At 46.2% G+C, this 20,500-nt stretch overlaps 1 protein-coding gene across 1 annotated transcript in view; it reads right to left on the reverse strand.

Annotated features, from left to right (window-relative positions):
* The window catches only part of pcdh15b (protocadherin-related 15b), a 1,128,636-nt gene that overhangs the window by 329,847 nt on the left and 778,289 nt on the right, over window positions 1-20,500 (reverse strand). Inside the window, exons 14-16 of the mRNA XM_078413191.1 lie at window positions 13,051-13,257; window positions 9,749-9,883; window positions 8,420-8,569 (exon numbers count right to left, since the gene is read on the reverse strand). Coding sequence (XP_078269317.1) covers window positions 8,420-8,569; window positions 9,749-9,883; window positions 13,051-13,257 — 492 coding nt within the window. The remainder of the gene's footprint in view (window positions 1-8,419; window positions 8,570-9,748; window positions 9,884-13,050; window positions 13,258-20,500) is intronic.

Below are 20,500 nucleotides of genomic sequence, written 5' to 3' on the forward strand. Positions count from 1 at the left end.
TATTCTCTCTCTCTCTCTCTTTCTCTCTCTCTCTCTCTCTCTCTCTCTCTCTCTCTCTCTCTCTCTCTCTCTCTCTCTCTCAAAATTCTATGTCCATTTTGTGCAACCAAAATAATTTCACTGAGTTGACTTGACGTTCTCTTGTTTGACTTCACCATTATATGGTTCAACAAATAATTCTGTGGCATTCATTGTTAGTAGTCAGTAACTGGATTATTCATCATTTATTGCAAGCAACTGGATATTTTCTGTTAACAATTTAATTAAAAGTTAAAAAGAATGGCATTTCACACTTTTTCGTTGCAATTTTCTGCAATCTTTCTCCAATAGGATTCAGTCTCTTCAAAGATGGAAGCGTACAAAAAAGGAAGGGGGTGGAAAAAGGAAGAAAAACAAATGAAGGAAATAAAAGGGCTGAGAGGATGGTGAAGAAGGAATAAAGAAGGAATGAAAGGGTGAAAGGAGGGAAAGGGGGAGGGGAGGAAGAGGAGGGAGAGAAAGGTTGAAAGGGAGGTGAAAGAAAGGAAAAGGGCAAACAGGCAAAAGATGAGGTCAAAAGAGGGAAATAAAGGGGAAAAGGAGAGGGATGAGGAAAAAAAAAGTGGGAAATGGAGGGGGAGGGGGAAAAGAAGGAACAGGGGAAACAGAAAGGCAGGGAACAAGAGAATAGGAAAGGGGGAATTGGACAAAAGGGATGGGTTATATTGAAACATAGAAAAATAGGTGCGGGAGTAGGCCATTCGGCCCTTCGAACCAGCACCACCATTCAATAAGATCATGGCTGATCATCTAAAATCAGTCCCCTGTTCCTGCTTTCTCCCCATATCCCTTGATTCCATTAGCCCTAAGAGCTAAATCTAACTCTCTCTTGAAAACATCCAGTGAATCGGCCTCCACTGCCTTCTGTGGCAGAGAATTCTACAGATTCATAACTCTCTGGGTGAAGACGTTCTTCCTCATCTCAGTCCTAAATGGCCTACCCCCTTATTCTTAAACTGAGACCCCCCCTGGTTCAGGACTCCCCCAACAACATCGGGAACATCTTTCCTGGGCTGAGATGGTAGTGAAGAGGAGAGGGAGAGGGAAAAGGAAGGAAGGGATAAATAAATGGGAGGAAAAGGAGTGGAGAAGAGGAAAGGGAGGGAAGGAATGGAACGAGGGGGAGGGTAGGAAAGTGAAAGGAAAATAAAATAAAAGGAATGGCAGTGAAGGGAAGCTTGGTGGGTGAAAGGGAAGGTGAAGGGTGGGGAAAAGTGTTGGGAAGTAAATAAAGTACGGGCAAGGAAGGAGGGAGAGAGGAAAGGATGCAAGGAACGGAAAAAAGGAAGGGAGAACGGGAAATGAGGAAGGAAAGGAGGTAGGGAAAACACGAAGAAAAGGATAACAAGGAAACAATGTAAGGAAGGAATGAAAGGACATTTGGTCACAAAGGCAGCAGATGCCTCAGGTGTCCAAGTTAGAGGATTTGATGAACTTGGAAATTCACTGAAAAGATGGAAAGTTACTTTGGGTTTCTGACAGTTTTGCTCCAGTTTCGGGTCCCGACCGAAAAACATCACCCATCACTGTGCAGGACGGAACTGCAGATGCTGGTTTAAACTGAAGATAAACATAAAATGCTGGAGTAACTCAGCAGGACAGGCAGCGTCTCTGGATTGACATTTCAGGTCGAGACCCTTCTGACTGATGTCATAGAAACATAGGTGCAGGAGGAGGCCATTCGAGCCAGCACCGCCATTCACCGTGATCATGGCTGATCATCCACAATCAGTAACCTGTGCCCAACTTCTCCCCCATATCCCCTGATTCCACTAGCCCCCCCAGAGCTCTATCTGTCAGGCGAGAGGGAGATACAGAGATAAGGAAGTGTAAGGTGTGAAAACAAGACAAAGGGGACAAGAATCAGGGAAAATGTGGAATAGATCATTGTCAGCTAGGAGAAGGTAACAACAAAAGAAACAGAGATAAAATGCAATCGAGTACAGTCAGACTGGTTGTAAATCTGGGAAAGGGGGAGGGATGGAGAGAGAAGGTCACTTGAAGTTAGAGAAGTCAATATTCATGCCGCTGGGGTGTAAAGCTGCCCATGCGAAATATGAGGCGCTGTTCCTCCGATTTGAGCTGGGCCTCACTCTGACAACGGAGGAGGCCCAGGACAAGAAAGGTCAGTGTGGGAATGGGAGGGGGAGTTAAAGTGTTGAGCAACTGGGAGATCAGGTAGATTTAGGGGGACTGAGTGGAAGTGTTGAGCGAAACGATCGCCGGGCCTTCGCTTGGTCTCGCCGATATATTTTTCGCTAACTTTTAGCTTTCCGAATGCTTTACCTTTTCGTTTATTATTTTCCTTAATCTGTTCAGGTAGCCTCTTGAAGAATAAGTTGTCAGCAATGCATGTTAATTCCTTTATGAGGACTTTCCATTAATTTTCAGTCGTTTTACCCATTAACGGATTTTCCAAATAAATAAACCATGCGTACGATGCTCTTTCTCTCTCTCTCTCTCTCTCTGTTCATTTCTCCCTTTATCTTGTAATATTTTAGCCAGCCTGCCTTAATCGAGAATCAAAGCGGCTATTTAGTGTTTCTCTCTTCCAAACACTACTTTGAATTCAATTACAATATGATCACATGCCTTCAGGCAACCAATTCAATAAGGCAGATTATCTATTATTACCTCTAATAAGAGTTATTCTTTCTGGGTCATATTATTGTAAAAATCTACTCTAAACACATTTAATTTTGCTACCTTTTAGGCATTTGCTTATCGCATTGTTTATAAATCTGTCCGTCAGTAAAACCCCTCTGTCTTCGGTCCACGGTTGTTTTATCTCTGCAATGGTACATTCTCCCGTCTTTTACTTTTAAGGGCATTATAGGTTACACCAAACAGGATATTAAATCTTGTTTTTTTTATTTCATTTACACTTTAGATGTCTCCATCGGCTTCTTACAGCTCTTTATATTTTGGTTTTGTTTATTGCCACTTGTAACGAGGCATAGTGAAAAGCATTTGCTGTGTGCTATCCAGTCAAAGAAAGGATTATATATGGCTAGACCACGTGGACCCGTTGGGCCCAAACCTCTCCTGCACTGGTGCAGCACCCTCTCCTCCCCCCCTCCCCCCCTCTCCCTCCCTCCCCTCCCCCTTCCCCTCCCCCCTCCTCCAACCCCCCCTCCCGTCCACTCCATCCCCTTCAACTCCCCTTCTCCTCCCTCCTCCCCCCTTCACTCCACCACCCTCCCTCCCTCCCTCGCTCCCTAGGAGATAGATTTAAACTTTAAAACCTGAATAACTTAAAAAATATATAACACCGATTTCAATGAAACTTCTTCCATTCGCACCAAAGGGACGACGGTGAGTAAGGTGGGCCTAAAATTGTCACGCTATCGTGTACCGTTTTGGCTGTAGTTCAGGAACAAACAAACAAACATACGAGAGTTGTAGTATATAGATGGGCCAAACGCAGGTAGTTGGGACTAGTGTAGATGGGGACATAGTGGCCGGTAAAACGAAAGTTTTAGTATATAGAAGATTACAATCAAGCCGTGTGCAGATAGAGGATAAGGGGTACAACATTTAATGCAAGATCAAGTCTGTTTAAAGATAGTTCAAAGGACTTCAACAAAGTAGATGGGAGTTCTTGACTTGACCTCCACAGCTGCCTGTGGCATTGAATTCCACAGATTCACCACCCGCTGATTAACTCAGACAGGGAGAGAGGCGAAGGCTTATTACAGCACACATCCATTCCTTTCATTGTGAAAGATAGACAAATTTTTTTCCCAACATATAATTAGATACGAGTAGGATTTGAATTTATTTTTAGTTCCCTTTTTATATATTTCTTTAAATGTAACTGTTAAATGACATTAAAAAAGAATAATTACAATGAAAAATATTAGCAAAACACAGGGATTTGCACTCACAGGGGGTGCAAGACACGGAGCTTATTTTGGAGATACAATTGCTTCAATTTAACACCAAATCAAATAATTTGGTTAATTATTTTAGCGTTAACATTATTAATCACATAATTGACACTTGTTTTCCTCGATTTTGATTATTAACAAGAAAAATGAAAGAGAATGTGGCATGGGAGAAAAAATTAAAAAGGCATTTGTATATATTTTAAATTGCCAGTTACATAACTATGGAAGTCAACTTATTGAAGAATTCCACTAAGAGTTGGCAAAACTCATCTGAGGCAAGAATTCTCTCAACTCACTGGACTAATGAAAACTAATGATTTTGCGAGAAGAAAAATTGAGACGGATAGTGACGCAGATATTTTTTTTGCAGGTCAGTTCACAGTTCACAGTTCACTCCAAAGACGTACAGGTATGTAGGTTAATTGACTGGGTAAGTGTAAAAAATGTCCCTAGTGTGTGTAGGATAGTGTTAGTGTGCGGGGATCGCTGGGCGGCGCGGACTTGGTGGGCCGAAAAGGCCTGTTTCCGCGCTGTATCTGAAATATGAAATAAAAATATAAAAATGTTGCACTTTGTCCCATTCAGTTATCCGAATAGCGACATCCCGGTGGACTCATTGAAACATACGGAATAGTGAAAGGCTTGGATAGAGTGGATGTGGAGAGGATGTTTCCACTGGTGGGAGAGTCTAGGACTGGAGGTCACAGCCTCAGAATTAAAGGATGTTCTTTTAGGAAGGAGATGAGGAGGAATGAGCAGTGAATCCCAGGAAAGCTGCAGGCCCCGATGGTGTGACGGGCAGAGTGCTGAGGGAATGTGCAGACCAATTATCTGAGGTCTTCACAAAAATCTTCAACCTGTCCCTTTTAAAATCCACCATCCCTCCCTGCCTGAAGTCCGCCACAATTATCCCACTGCCGAAAAAGTCTGTCATCAGCGGCCTTAACGACTACCGTCCGGTAGCACTCACACCGGTCATCACAAAGTGCTTCGAGAGACTGGTCCTGCAGCACATCAAAGCCAGCCTCCCACCCACCTTCGACCCACACCAGTTTGCCTACAGAGCAAATAGGTCTACAGGGGATGCCATCGACACTGCTCTTCACACTGCACTGACCCACCTTGAACACCAGGGGAGCTATGTGAGGATGCTCTTCCTCGACTTCAGCTCTGCCTTTAACACGGTCATCCCGAGCAGACTGGTCACCAAACTTTCCGACCTTGGATTTTCCCAAACCATCTGCCAATGGATCAAGGACTTCCTGACCAACCGCCCCCAGACCGTCAAAATAGGCCCTCACCTCTCCTCCACCATTACACTGAGCACCGGCTCACCACAGGGCTGTGTGTTGAGCCCCATCCTTTACTCCCTCTACACTCACGACTGCGCCCCCACCCATCCCACCACACCATCATCAAGTTCGCGGATGACACGACTGTGGTTGGACTCATCTCAGGAGGAGATGAGACAGCCTATAGGGATGAAATCCAAAGGCTGGCAGCATGGTGTTCAGTGAACAATCTGGTCCTGAACTCCTCCAAAACAAAGGAACTTATAATTGACTTTAGAAAAACCAGTGTAGAATACGACCCACTCTACATCAATGGGGTCTGTGTGGAAAGGGTACCCGCTTTCAGGTTCCTGGGTACGCACATCGCAGAGGATCTTACCTGGTCTACCAACACCATCACCACAGTAAAGAAGGCACAGCAGAGACTCCACTTCCTGAGGATCCTCAGGAAAACCAACCTGCAGGAGAAGCTCATGATGTCCTTCTATCGCTGCTCCATCGAGAGTGTGCTGGCATACTGTATAACCACATGGTATGCCAGCTGCTCAGAAAAGGACAGGAAGGCCCTTCAGAGGGTCATCACGACGGCCCAGAAGATCATCGGCTGCTCACTGCCCTCCCTGGAGCACCTGTTCAGCCTACGCTGCCTCAGTAGAGCAGGCAAAATAATAAAAGATCCATCCCACCCCGGCCACCGTCTGTTTGTTCATCTGCCCTCTGGTCGACGTTTCAGGTCGATCAAATCCCGAACAAACAGACTTAAGAACAGTTTTTACCCCAGGGCCATACGAGAACTGAACACTACCTTTGCACTAGGCAACACCGTTAAAAAATCTTGTACTTAATATAATTGTATTTATGTATTTATTTGTTTTTGCATTTATTGCATATATGTTTGTACGCACCGTCAGGATTGGCTACTTTTTAATTTCGTTGTACTCGTTGCAATGACAATAAATGAATATTATTATTATTATTCTTTAGTCAGAGGGTGGTGAATCTGTGGAATTCTTTGGCACAAAAGGCTGTGGTGGCCAAGTCAGCAGATATTTTTCAGGCAGCGATAGATAGATTCTTGATTAGGACGGGTGTCGGAGGTTATGGGGAGAAGGCAGGAGAATGGGGTTAGGAGGGACAGATAGATCAGCCTTGATTGAGCGGCGGAGTAGACTTGATGGGCCGAATGGCCTAATTCTACTCCTATCACTTATGACGTATGACAAATGAAGTCTGAAGAAGGGCCTCGACCCGAAACGTCACCCATTCCTTCTCTCCTGAGATGCTGCCTGACCTGCTGAGTTACTCCAGCATTTTGTGAATAAATACCTTCGATTTGGACCAGCACCTGGAGTTATTTTCTTGTATTCATTTGCAATGATTTAACTGAAGTTCAACTGACCAGCATCATGCCTTAAGTTTCAAAATGCTTATACATTCTTCGTACTGGTTACCAAAAGCTATTCCAGAAGTTCAGCAACAGACGTCACGGCCTCTGAGAGGAGTCGAACGGGTACCAGAACTGTCCGCCTAGGCAGCCGGCGAGCTGCGATACCGGCCCACAAAGTCAGCCTCGGAGGTCGGTTGTGGGAACGGTACTGCCATTTCTGACAGGGCTGGGCCGGGCCGGGCCGCAGTTCCACATTCCCGGCTGCAGGGGGCAGATTCCCGGTGCAGGGGGCAAGTCCAGATGAGGTCATGCCTGTACTGTCTGGAGTTAAGTTGAGTTTGCACAATACCTACTCCCTTAGATTAGTTCAGTTTAGTTTAGAGATACAGCGAGGAAACAGGCCCTTCGGCCCACCGGGTCCGCGCAGACCAGCGATCCCCAGCGCCGGAGACACAGGTTCGATCCTGACTACGGGTGCTGCACTGTAAGGAGTTTGTACGTTCTCCCCGTGACCTGCGTGGGTTTTCTCCGAGATCTTCGGTTTCCTCCCACACTCCAAAGACGTACAGGTATGTAGGTTAATTGGCTGGGTAAATGTAAAAATTGTCCCTAGTGGGTGTAGGATAGTGTTAATGTGCGGGGATCACTGGGCGGCACGGACTTGGAGGGCCGAAAAGGCCTGTTTCCGGCTGTAGATATATGATATGATATGATATGATTAACACTACCCTACACACATCAGGGACAATTTTCACATTTATACGAAGCCAATTAACCTACAAACCCTGGACGTCTTTGGAACGTGGGAGGGAGGAAACCGAAGATCTCGGAGAAAACCAACGCGGTCACGGGGAGAAGGTACAAACTCCGTACAGACAGCACCCGTTCTCGGGATCGAACCCGGGTCTCCGGCGCTGTGAGCAGCAACTCTACCGCTGCGCCACCGTGCCGCCCCTTAGGCTGGACTTCCAGACTCCACAAACAATCCCATCTCTGGGTGGAACGGAGTTGGAATGGGAAGTCCAGGAATGAAATCAGGAAAAAAAGAACAGCACACCCTTTCTTGGAGTCTCCGTGCAGAATGGAGAAAGGGAAGCGTGGGTTCAGTGTGGGATTGATTCAGTGCGCCAGAGAGTTAAAGTGCAAATGCTTCAACATGGGTTGATTACGACCCGGAATAGCGGCAGAGTTGCAACCCCTGACGCAATAACCCAACCATGCTAAACACCAACACCTTTGAATGAGGGTGAAGACGGGTCTCGACCCGAAATGTCACCCGTTTCCTCTATCCAGAGATGCTTCCTGTCCCGCTGAGATACTCCGGCATACCAGGGGTCACAGCTTCAGGATAAGGGGGAAGTCTTTTAGGACCGAGATGAGAAAACATTTCTTCACACAGAGAGTGGTGAGTCTGTGGAATTCTCTGCCACAGAAGGTAGTTGAGGCCAGTTCATTGGCTATATTTAAGAGGGAGTTAGATGTGGCCCTTGTGGCTAAAGGGATCAGGGGGTATGGAGAGAAGGCAGGTACAGGTTACTGAGCTGGATGATCAGCCATGATCATATTGAATGGCGGTGCAGGCTTGAAGGGCCGAATGGCCTCCTCCTGCACCTATTTTCTATGTTTCTATGTTTCCTTGTCTACCTTTGAATGCTTACACTGGAACTGTCAGCCTTGATATGAAAAAAATGACCACAGAACTAACGCGCAAGATGCATTTACTTAAAAAACACCTGAATTGATTCGAACCGTGACCGCCTGTTGTGTAAAATGAGTTGTGCTTCGTACTGCGGCAGGTTATTATTGATTACCTGTATCACAGCTTCTCCGGGTCTCATGTCGGTATAAACATTCGCCCTGTAGGAAATGTTTTGGAAAATCGGCGGGTTGTCATTTGCATCGATCACCATGACGTTGACCGCGGCTGAAACGCTCTCTTGAACCCCATCAGAGGCGGACATCTTCAAGGCACAAAAAAAAATGGAAGCCAATTAGTGACCATTCGAATCTTGAACCCCCCCCCGCCCCCGCCAATCACAAAGCTCCAAAAAAACGTTTTACTGAAACTTGCTGCAGCTTCAAATACGTAAACGTCGTATAATAATAATAAACATAGAAAATAGGAGGCCATTTGTCCCTTCGAGCCAGCACCGCCATTCATTGTGATCATGGCTGATCATCCACAATCAGTCACCCGTGCCTGCCTTCTCCCCTTATCCCTTGATTCCGCTAGCCCATGAGAGCTCTATCTAATCATATTACTGTGGAAACGTTCGACAGCAAAATCACTTCAGCTCTTGATTTAGATTCAGTGAAAAATAAATCCCCTGATGATTTTGACTGATGGTTCAGATCGCCTGCCCATTCAGTCATTTAGATTGTTTACAATTCCTGTCAGGTTATAGTTTAGTAAGGAACTGCGGATGCTGGTTTAAATCAAAGATAGACACAAAATCCTGGTGTAACTCAGCGGGACAGGCAGCATCTCTGGAGAGAAGGAATGGGTGTCGTTTCGGGTCGGGACCCTTCTTCAGTCTCGACCCAAAACATCACCCGTTCCTCCTCTCCAGAGATGCTGCCTGTCCCGCTGAGTTACTCCAGCATTTAACGTCTATCGTTTTGAGTTTCGTTTAGTTGAGGGATACAGTACGGAAGCAGGTCCTTCGTCTCACCGAGTCCGCACCGACCAGCGATTACCGCACATTAACGTCAGCTTACGCACTCTGGAGACAGTTTCACCATTTACATTTACACCAAGCGAATTAATCTACAAACCTGTGCGTCTTTTGGAGTGTGGGAGGAAACCGAAGATATCTGAGAAAACCCACGCAGGTCACGGGGAAGAACGTACAAACTCCGTACAGACAGCACCCGTGGTCGGGATCGAACCGGGATCTCTGGCGCTGTGGGGCAGTAGCTCTACCCCAACGCCACCATGCCACTCCTGGAGTTGCTGTTTCACAGCGCCAGAGTCCTGGATTCGACCTTAACCCCGGGTACTGCCTGTGTGGAGTTTGTATGTTCTCCCCGTGTCTGCTCGAAGCTGAGTCTCTGGCGCCGTGAGGCAGTAGTTCTACCACTGCGCCACCGTGCCATCCTTCAATCTACAGTATACAAAGAGAACATGCAAGATATCTTACTGTAAAAGTGTAGTTCTGCTGACGTTCCCGATCCACCGGTTCGCGTAAGGTCAGGTATCGAGTTATTCCGGACGATGTTATCGCGAAGGCCATGACGAAATCGTTCAACGAAATCTGCAGCTTCGGGTCTTTGGTCTTTGGAGATAGAAAAGGGAAAGGGAGTTGAAGCGGAATTTCGGAAATATATTTTCGTTTATTCTTTTGGATTTGCTAATTCTTCAGACTGAAGAAGGGTCTCGACCCTGAACATCACCCATTCCTTCCCTCCTGAGATGCTTCCTGACCTGCTGAGTTACTCCAGCATTTTGTGAAATAAATACGTTGAATTGTACCAGCACTTGGAACGAATCGCATAAAGAAACACGTTGAAAAGATGACATTTTGAAAAGAGATTGTCAGATAAATTCCAATTGTCATAAACAAAACCCTCCTACAATTCAGATGATATCTTTCATGATTGCGCCAGCCAGATTCTCTTTCTCGAGACTCCACGTAATTGTTGTCACTTTAGAAAGTGACTATTTTCACCAGACAATGGGCTCGGCCTGCACTTTTCCAATGATGTGAGCATCCCATTGTCTGTTGAAATGCACGGCTCAATCAGTCAGTTTCATCATTCATTGAGTTTTCATAACAAGTTCAGCCCGTTGGAAGACAAGCCTTTGAAAAATGTCATCGAAATTGTGTGTGAGAATGAAAAAAAAAGCACAATCACCATCCGTCATGAACTGGGGAAAAGAAAGACTTGGTTGAAAAACCCTGCTCTGGTCTTTCATTTGGGAGATTAAATCCCCTTGCCTTTGCTCGGCTTCTGCAGGACTATGGTCATCCATTATTAGTCGGTGACACAGCAAAGACTTGCAATGTTGGCACATCACCATTTGAATCGAATTGAATTCTTTCTGGTCACATGTGACAAGGCACAGTGGAATTCTTTCCTTGCACACCTGAGGTATGCAAATGGTTGCCACATAAAGGGCACCGAGAAAGTTACAAAGTATCTCCGCGCCAGGTCTCCATTTGTCCATCCCCCTCCCCCTCGTCCCAGCGGTCCCCCGAAGCCGGGTCCTCTTTTGTTCTTCCCCCTCCCTCTCACGGCGATTCTCCCCCACCCTCACAGTGAGAAAAAAAATATATGTATAAGGTACTCAAAATCCATGCAGCGTGCAAGATATGGAGGGGATGGGGGGGGGGGGGGGGGGGTGTGGTGAGGGGTGAACGAAGAGGGACCCAAAGCATGCCTCCATATACAACTGGAAATCATGAACATTGTTTACATAACAATCTAAATATAGGAGGAGGGGTGGGGATGTGGTGAAAGTACTTGACATGAAGCCAAATTGCATGCAGAACTGATAAAAAACATCTCACAAATACACGGATAAAATAACCCTTAATACATACGGGAGTAGTACCTGCTGGCACCTATAAATAAACAGATAAACAAGATTCACACAAATGGAAAGCTGATTGCACGAAGATGAGGCGCTTCCAGCATCTTAAAAACCATCATGAAGTGTTGCGCATTAAGTAGGTTCAGCACTTTGCAAAAATCTCGTCAAGGGTGCTTCAAACTGAAAACAGAGCAAGCATCGACACAGGCATCGGGCACACTCACGTCCTGGGATGGCAGGACTTTCATATGAAGAAAGACTGGATAGACTCGGCTTGTACTCGCTGGAATTTAGAAGATTGAGGGGGGGGATCTTATAGAAACTTGCAAAATTCTTAAGGGTTTGGACAGGCTAGATGCAGGAAGATTGTTCCCGATGTTGGGGAAGTCCAGAACAAGGGGTCACAGTTGAAGGATAAGGGGGAAGTCTTTTAGGACCGAGATGAGAAAGTTTTTTTTCATTCACACAGAGAATGGTGAATCTGTGGAATTCTCTGCCACAGAAGGTAGTTGAGGCCAGTTCATTGGCCATATTTAAGAGGGAGTTAGATGTGGCCCTTGTGGCTAAAGGGATCAGGGGGTATGGGGAGAAGGCAGGTACGAGATACTGAGTTGGATGATCAGCCATGATCATATTGAATGGCGGTGCAGGCTCGAAGGGCAGAATGGCCTACTCCTGCACCTATTTTCTATGTTTCTATGTTCTACCAAATGTGGGGATTATCTTCCGATTTGAAAATTCAAACAATGGGGAATGCACTTGCAATCAAGGGCAATTACATATTTGCTCTACCTTGCGCTGAACGTCACTCCCTTTATCGTGCGTCCCTACACTGCAAATGGCGCGATTGTCATCATGTCTTGTCTTGCCGCTGACCGGTTAGCAGGCAACATAAGGTTTTCACCGAACCTCGGCACGGCGTTGCGGTACGAAGTTTCCACTAGTGGGAGAGTCTGGGACTGGAGGTCATAGCCTCAGAATTGAAGGACGTTCTTTTAGGAAAGAGGTGAGGAGAAATTCCTTTAATCAGAGGGTGGTGAATCTGTGGTATTCTTTGCCACGGAAGGCTGTGGAGGCCATTTCAGTGGATATTTTTAAGGCAGAGAGAGAGACAGATTCTTGATTAGTACGGGTGTCAAAGGTTGTGGGGAGAAGGCAAGGGAAATGGGGTTAGGAGGAGAGATAGATCAGCCACGATTGAATGGCGGGGAGTAGACTCGAAGGGCCGAATGGCCTAATTCTACTCCTATCACTAATGACCTTATGAAAATAACTTAGGAGCAAAGAGGTCCTTCTGCAGTTGTACAGGGCCCTAGTGAGACCGCACCTGGAGTACTGTGTGCAGTTTTGGTCTCCAAATTTGAGGAAGGATATTCTTGCTATTGAGGGTGTGCAGCGTAGGTTTACTAGGTTAATTCCCAGAATGGCGGGACTATCATATGTTGAAAGACTGGAGCGACTAGGCTTGTATACACTGGAATTTAGAAGGATGAGAGGAGATCTTATCGAAACGTATAAGATTATTAAGGGGTTGGACACGTTAGAGGCAGGAAACATGTTCCCAATGTTGGGGGAGTCCAGAACAAGGGGCCACAGTTTAAGAATAAGGGGTAGGCCATTTAGAACTGAGATGAGGAAAAACTTTTTCAGTCAGAGAGTTGTGAATCTGTGGAATTCTCTGCCTCAGAAGGCAGTGGAGGCCAAGTCTCTGAATGCATTCAAGAGAGAGCTGGATAGAGCTCTTAAGGTTAGCGGAGTCAGGGGGTATGGGGAGAAGGCGGGAACGGGGTACTGATTGAGAATGATCAGCCATGATCACATTGAATGGCGGTGCTGGCTCGAAGGGCCGAATGGCCTCCTCCTGCACCTATTGTCTATTGTCTAAGCTGAAACTGAAACTGAACTCACCTCCTCCACATCATTATCCAGGGCAACAATCCTCAACGCTGTTGTTAAGTTCCAACTATCTGAGACCGTTGTTCCCACTGGAGCAGATTCTATGATGAACCCTTGGTAGGTGGCGTGTTCAAAGTAAGGGGGCTGGTTGTTTTCGTCGAGGACTTCGATGTGCAGCTCGGCAAAAGCTGGCAGTGGGTGCCTGTTATCCTGTTCGGCCTAGTCGAATAACAAAGAATCACACAATTTAATAGTCGTGTATATGAAGGAACTGCAGATGCTGGTTTAAACAAAACACAGGCACAAAATGCTGGATTTAAGTGCAAGATTATAATAACTATATTAATTAATTAAGACTGGGTTAAAATATAAAACACAGCAGAAATGCCAATTACCACCTTTTTGGGCTGATTATAGACAATAGACAATAGACAATAGGTGCAGGAGTAGGCCATTCAGCCCTTCGAGCCAGCACCGCCATTCAATGCGATCTTGGCTGATCACTCTCAATCAGTACCCCGTTCCTGCCTTCTCCCCATACCCCCTCACTCCGCTATCCTTAAGAGCTCTATCCAGCTCTCTCTTGAAAGCATCCAACGAACTGGCCTCCACTGCCTGCTGAGGCAGAGAATTCCACACCTTCACCACTCTCTGACTGAAAAAGTTCTTCCTCATCTCCGTTCTAAATGGCCTACTCCTTATTCTTAAACTGTGGCCCCTTGTTCTGGACTCCCCCAACATTGGGAACATGTTTCCTGCCTCTAATGTGTCCAATCCCCTAATTATCTTACATGTTTCAATATCGATTAATGTGCGAATTTACTGCTACAAGTTCTTCCCTATGCTTAGTCGAGTCGCAAATATCAACTCTTTCTTCATAACTTAGTCATCCATTTTATGACCGTTGTTTTTTATTCAATACCAAGAGAATTGGGATGTGTAAGGAAAAAGCAAAATAGAAAAAGTGTCTCTGTTCAATAACCTTTCATAATAGTAGAATATGACAATAACTGCAGATGCTGGTACAAATCAAAGGTATTTATTCACAAAATGCTGGAGTAACTCAGCAGGTCAGGCAGCATCTCAGGAGAGAAGGAATGGGCGACGTTTCGGGTCGAGACCCTTCTTCAGACTGAATAGTAGAATATACCCATATATATATAGAATATAATAGTAGAGTATACTCATGATAGGCCTGACATTGTACATGTAGTCCAAGAACAATAGACAATAGATAATAGGTGCAGGAGTAGGCCATTCGGCCCTTCGAGCCAGCACCGCCATTCAATGTGATCATGGCTGATCATTCTCAATCAGTACCCCGTTCCTACTTTCTCCCCATACCCCCTGACTCCGCTATCCTTAAGAGCTCTATCTAGCTCTCTCTTGAATGTATTCAGAGAATTGGCCTCCACTGCCCTCTGAGGCAGAGAATTCCACAGATTCACAACTCTCTGACTGAAAAAGTTTTTCCTCATCTCCGTTCTAAATGGCCTACCCCTTATTCTTAAACTGTGGCCCCTGGTTCTGGACTCCCCCAACATTGGGAATATGTTTCCTGCCTCTAACGTGTCCAACCCCTTAATAATCTTATACGTTTCAATAAGATCCCCTCTCATCCTTCTAAATTCCAGTGTATACAAGCCTAGTCGCTCCAGTCTTTCAACATATGACAGTCCCGCCATTCCGGGAATTAACCTAGTAAACCTACGCTGCATGCCCTCAATAGCAAGAATATCCTTCCTCAAATTTGGAGACCAAAACTGCACACAGTACTCCAGGTGCGGTCTCGCTAGGGCCCTGTACAACTGCAGAAGGACCTCTTTGCTCCGAGACTCAACTCCTCTTTTTATGAAGCCCAACATTCCATTGGCTTTCTTCACTGAACTACAGACTGTTGGAAATAATAGTCGTTTTTCACACATGAACGTAGCGCAACACGTACGCGCATTTGGCGTGCATACATTTTTTTTTGTTGCTGAAAAGTTGCATTACGCGCCATATTATGAATTTTGATGTAAAATTCTGAATTGTGGACATCAAAATTATGAGTTTGTAAAATCAAATGTTGGGAGGTCTGAGATAAGGAAGGGTGAAGGTGTGAAAACAGGGCAAAGGGAATGGATATCAAGGGAAATGTAGAATGGATTATTGTTAGCTGGGGATGGGTAAAAACAAAGCAAACAGAGATAACATGTAAACGAGGACAGTCAGACTAGTTGGAGAACTGGGAAGTGAGGGGGTGGAGTGAGAGGGAAAGCAAAGGTTACTTGAAGTTAGAGAAGTCAATGTTCATACCGCTGGGGTAGTCGTGACTTGGAATCATCTTTGATCAAACCCTCTCCTTCGACAAACACATCAAACACATCACAAAGACAGCCTTCTTCCACCTCAAAAACATTGCCCGTCTCCGTCCATGCCTCTCCTCCACAGCTGCAGAAACCCTCATCCACGCCTTCATCACCTCCCGTCTGGACTACTGCAACAGCCTCCTCTATGGCGCACCCTCAAAAATCATCAGTAAACTTCAAAACATTCAAAACTCCGCTGCCCGTCTACTCACCCACACCCCGATCCGTGACCATATCACCCCCGTCCTTTACAAACTCCACTGGCTCCCCATCCCCCAGAGAATCCAGTACAAAATCCTCCTCATGACCTACAAAGCCCTCCATTACCTGGCCCCATCCTACCTGACCGCCCTCCTCCACAGGCACACTCCCACCTGCACCCTCCGCTCTGCTGCTGCCAATCTCCTGTCCCCCCACATCCGGACCAAACTCAGATCCTGGGGGGACAGGGCTTTCTCCATCGCTGCTCCCACCCTATGGAACTCACTACCCCAAACCATCAGAGACTCCTCCTCACTCACCACATTCAAAACATCACTGAAGTCTCACCTGTTCAGCACTGCCTTCGACCACTGACCGTCACCTCACCTTCTGTCTCCTTTCTCTGTTCCTTTACTTATTTATCTATTTATTCACTTCCCTATGTTTTAGAAATCCCTGTAAAGCGTCTTTGAGTGTTTGAAAAGCGCTATATAAATGTAATGCATTATTATTATTATTATTATTAATAGTCATGGCAGGGGACTGCCTGCTCTGTGAATTAGGTTGAACAGATTACAGCTTGGTCAGGTACTAATCGATTTATTCACAAAATGCTGGAGTAACTCAGCAGGTCAGGCAGCATCTCGGGAGAGAAGGAATGGGTGACGTTTCGGGTCGAGACCCTTCTTCAGACGTTGTCTGCTTGGTCAGGTACTAAACTGTCTCAGGGAGAAGTAACAACTCTGCGCATCATTTGGCAGGCGGGCTGAAAATGTGAAGTGCTTTACAGACTTTTAAGAGTAACGGTGACAATATGCTGCAGATTAATGGACATTCTATCAGGGACCGGGGTGATAAAGTGGAATCTCGCCCCTTAGTTAAACACAGGAACAATGGCCGCATTATAAAACTCAAAATGCATTCAAGAAAAACACCACTGAAGTGATCATGGGTTTATCCTGCAACGTGTAACAATAAACTATCGGATTATATTGTGGTTTAGGATTTGAGCGAATGATCGTGAAGTTTCACAACGAACGCCAGGCACCCATGGCACTAATCCTGACAGACACTGTATCAGTGAATGCAATTCCCCTTTATCCTGTAGCGTAAGAAAATAACTGCAGATGCTGGTACAAATCGAAGGTATTTATTTCACAAAATGCTGGAGTAACTCAGCAGGTCAGGCAGCATCTCAGGAGAGAAGGAATGGGTGACGTTTCGGGTCGAGACCCTTCTTCAGACTGATGTCAGGGGGGCCGGACAAAGGAATGATATAGGTGGAGACAGGAAGACAGAGGGAGAACTGGGAAGGGGGAGGGGAAGAGAGGGACAGAGGAACTATCTAAAGTTGGAGAAGTCAATGTTCATACCGCTGGGCTGCAAGCTGCTCAAGAGAAATATGAGGTGCTGTTCCTCCAATTTCCGGTGGGCCTCACTATGGCACTGGAGGAGGGCCATGACAGAAAGGTCAGACTGGGAGTGGGAGGGGGAGTTGAAGTGCTGAGCCACCGGGAGATCAGGTTGGTTAAGGCGGACTGAGCGAAGGTGTTGAGCGAAACAATCGCCGAGCCTGCGTTTGGTTTCACCGATGTAAAGAAGTTGACATATAGAGCAGCGGATACAATAGATGAGGTTGGAGGACGTGCAGGTGAACCTCTGTCTCACCTGGAAAGACTGGTTGGGTCCTTGGATGGAGTTGAGGGGGGAGGCAAAGGGACAGGTGTTGCATCTTCTGTGGTTGCAGGTGAAAGTGCCCGGGGATGGGGTGGTTTGGGTTGGAAGGGACGAGTGGACCAGGGAGTTACGGAGGGAACGGTCTCTGCGGAACGCAGAGAGGGGAGGGGTTGGGAAGATGTGGCCAGTAGTGGCTTCCCGTTGTAGGTGACGGAAATGTTGGCGGATGATTTGTTGAATCCGCTGGTTGGTGGGGTGGAAGTTGAGAACGAGGGGGATTCTGTCCTTGTTACGAGTGGGGGGGAGGGGGAGCAAGAGCGGAGATGCGGGATGTAGAAGAGGCCCTAGTGAGAGCCTCATCTATAATGGAAGAGGGGAAGCCCCGTTTCGTGAAGAATGAGGACATCTCTGATGCTATATCCTGTATGTGGACGGCTCAATTGCAATCACGTATGGTCTTTCCTCTGACTGGTTTGCACGCAACAAAAAGCTTTTCTTCATTGTAACAATAAACTAAACGGTAACTATTAACTTAAGATAGACACAAAAAAGTTGGAGTATTCCCAGCAAGTGTTTCAATTGTCGGGCAAACCATCTTTTTCAATTTGAAGACAGACACAAAAAGCTGGAGTAACTCAGCGGGTCAGACAGCATCTGTGGAGAAAAGGAATGGGTGACGTTTCGGGGCGAGACCCTTCTTCAGACTGAGAGTCGGGGTAAAGGGAAACGAGAGATATAGATTGTGACATAGAGAGATATAGAACAAATGAATGAAAGATATGGAAAATGTAAGGATGATCAAGGAAAGGTGGAGCCCACAATGGTCCATTGTTGGCTGTGGGCTCGGTGACAACGAGTTATACGGGCAGTGAAACTCAACAAGACCACAGTGAAACTAGCACAACGACTAGGGTGGGGGAGGGGGGTGCAAGGGTTACTTGAAATTAGAGAAGTCAATGGTTCATACCGCTGGGGTGTAAGCTGCACCAGCGAAATATGAGGTGCTGTTCCTCCAATTTGCACTTGGACTCACTCTGACAGTGGAGGAGGCCCAGGACAGAATGGTCAGTGTGGGAATGGGGAGGGGAGGCAAAGTCTTTGGCAACCGGGAGATTGCGTAGGCCAAGGCGGACTGACTGAAGGTGTTCTGCAAAATGATCGCCCAGTCCACACTGGTCTCGCCGATATACAGGAGCCCGCAGCTTCTTACTTCCGTCCACAATTTTACTGATGTGTGTAAATTGATGGAAAAACAGAAAAAATGGCGTTTGTTCACTGGTGGATGGGATGGCGGGACTGACATATGATGAAAGAATGGGTCGACTGGGCTTGTATTCACTGGAGTTTGGAAGGATGAGAGGGGATCTTATAGAAACATATAAAATCCTTAAGGGATTAGACAGGCTAGATGCAGGGAAAATGTTCCCCATGCCCTGAACTGGGGTCACAGTTTAAGAATAAGGGGTCGGCCATTTAGGACTGAGATGAGGAAAAACTCTTTCACCCAGAGAGTTGCGAATCGTGGAATTCTCTGCAACTGAAGGACGTTTTCAAGAGAGAGTTAGGTTTAGCTCTTAGGGCTAACGGAATCAAAGGATATGGGGAAAAAGCAGGAACGGGGTACTGATTTTGGATGATCGGCCATGATCATATTGAATGGCGGTGCTGGCTCGAAGGGCCGAATGGTCCACTTCTGCACCTATTTTCTATGTTTCTATGTGTCAGGGATTATGGAGAGAATCCAGGAGAATGGGGTATAAGAAAATAACTGCAGATGCTGGTACAAATCGAAGGTATTTATTCACAAAATGCTGGAGTAACTCAGCGGGTCAGGCAGACACAGACTAACATTGAGAAGAAAATGCTACATATTTAATAACTGTAGGGAAAAGTTTCCTTTGCACGATAACACAAAGTGTCTCCACAGTTTCAAAAACCTCAGTCGACCTTGCAACAATAATTGTGTTACTACAGAAGCATCCATCCTTCCCGACCGAGAAAAAAAAAAAAAAATCGTTTGTCAATTCAGGAGGCATCACCTCTGTAACAGTTTCGACATTTAACATTCAGCTCACTGCAAACATTACCATTTCTATTCCTGTGCTTACTCTCCGTGGAGGCTGTGCCTGTTGTGACAGAGCTTTGCTGTGCATGCATTCCAACGATATCATCTGAGAGGATAAAATTCCCTATCAGATGTCACAGGAGCTGCAAAACTGGCACCTTAACATCACCCCCATTCACATCCCAGTTTTGACTAATATTCTAAAACCAGCCGTACCTCCATTCGAGTCATGCAATCAGACTCGATCGGTCTGTTAATTATGGAAAGAGGCGGCAGTTCAGCTTCTACTCTCACATGGCAACAGCCATAGAGCCTATAGAGGGATACAGGCCCTTCGGCCCAATTTGCCCACACCGGCCAACATGTCTCAGCTGCACCAGTCCCACCTGCCCCTCGTTTGGCCCATATCCCTCCAAACCTGCCCTATCCATGTAACCTGTCTAACTGTTTCCTAAACTTTGGGATAGTCCCAGGCTCAACTACCTCCTCTGGCAGGTCGTTCCATGCACCCACCACCCTTTGTGTGAAATCGTTACCCCTCAGATTGCTATTAAATCTTTTAACCTTCACCATAAACCTATGTCCTCTGGTCCTCGATTACCCTACTCTGGGAAGAGTCTCTGTGCATCTACTCGATCTATTTCTCTCATGATTTTGTACACCTCTGTAAGATCACCCCTCATCCTCCTGCGCTCCAAGGAATAGAGTCCCAGCCTGCTCATCTCCTCCCTGTAGCTCAGACCCTGGCAACATCCTTGTAAATCGTCTCTGAACCCTTTCCAGCTTTCCCCTTTCCAAGGGGAACAAAAATTAGACAATAAGGTCTTAAGGAATATGAGTAGAATTAGGCCAGTCGGCTCATCAAGTCTACTCCGCCATTCAATCATGGTTGATCAATCTCTCCCTCCTAACCCCATTATCCTGCCTTCACCCCATTACCCCTGACACCTGTACTAATCAAGAATCTATCTATCTCTGCCTTAACAATATCCACTGACTTGGCCTCCACAGCCTTCTGTGGCAATGAATTCCACAGATTCACCACCCTCTGACTAAAGAAATTCCTCCTCATCTCCTTGCTAAAAGAACGTCCTTTAATGCTATGGCTATGACCCCAAGACCACGACTCTGCCACTAGTGGAAACATCCTCTCCACATTCACACTCCC

This window comes from Rhinoraja longicauda, chromosome 16 (genome assembly GCF_053455715.1).
Source record: "Rhinoraja longicauda isolate Sanriku21f chromosome 16, sRhiLon1.1, whole genome shotgun sequence".
NCBI lineage: Eukaryota > Metazoa > Chordata > Chondrichthyes > Rajiformes > Arhynchobatidae > Rhinoraja > Rhinoraja longicauda.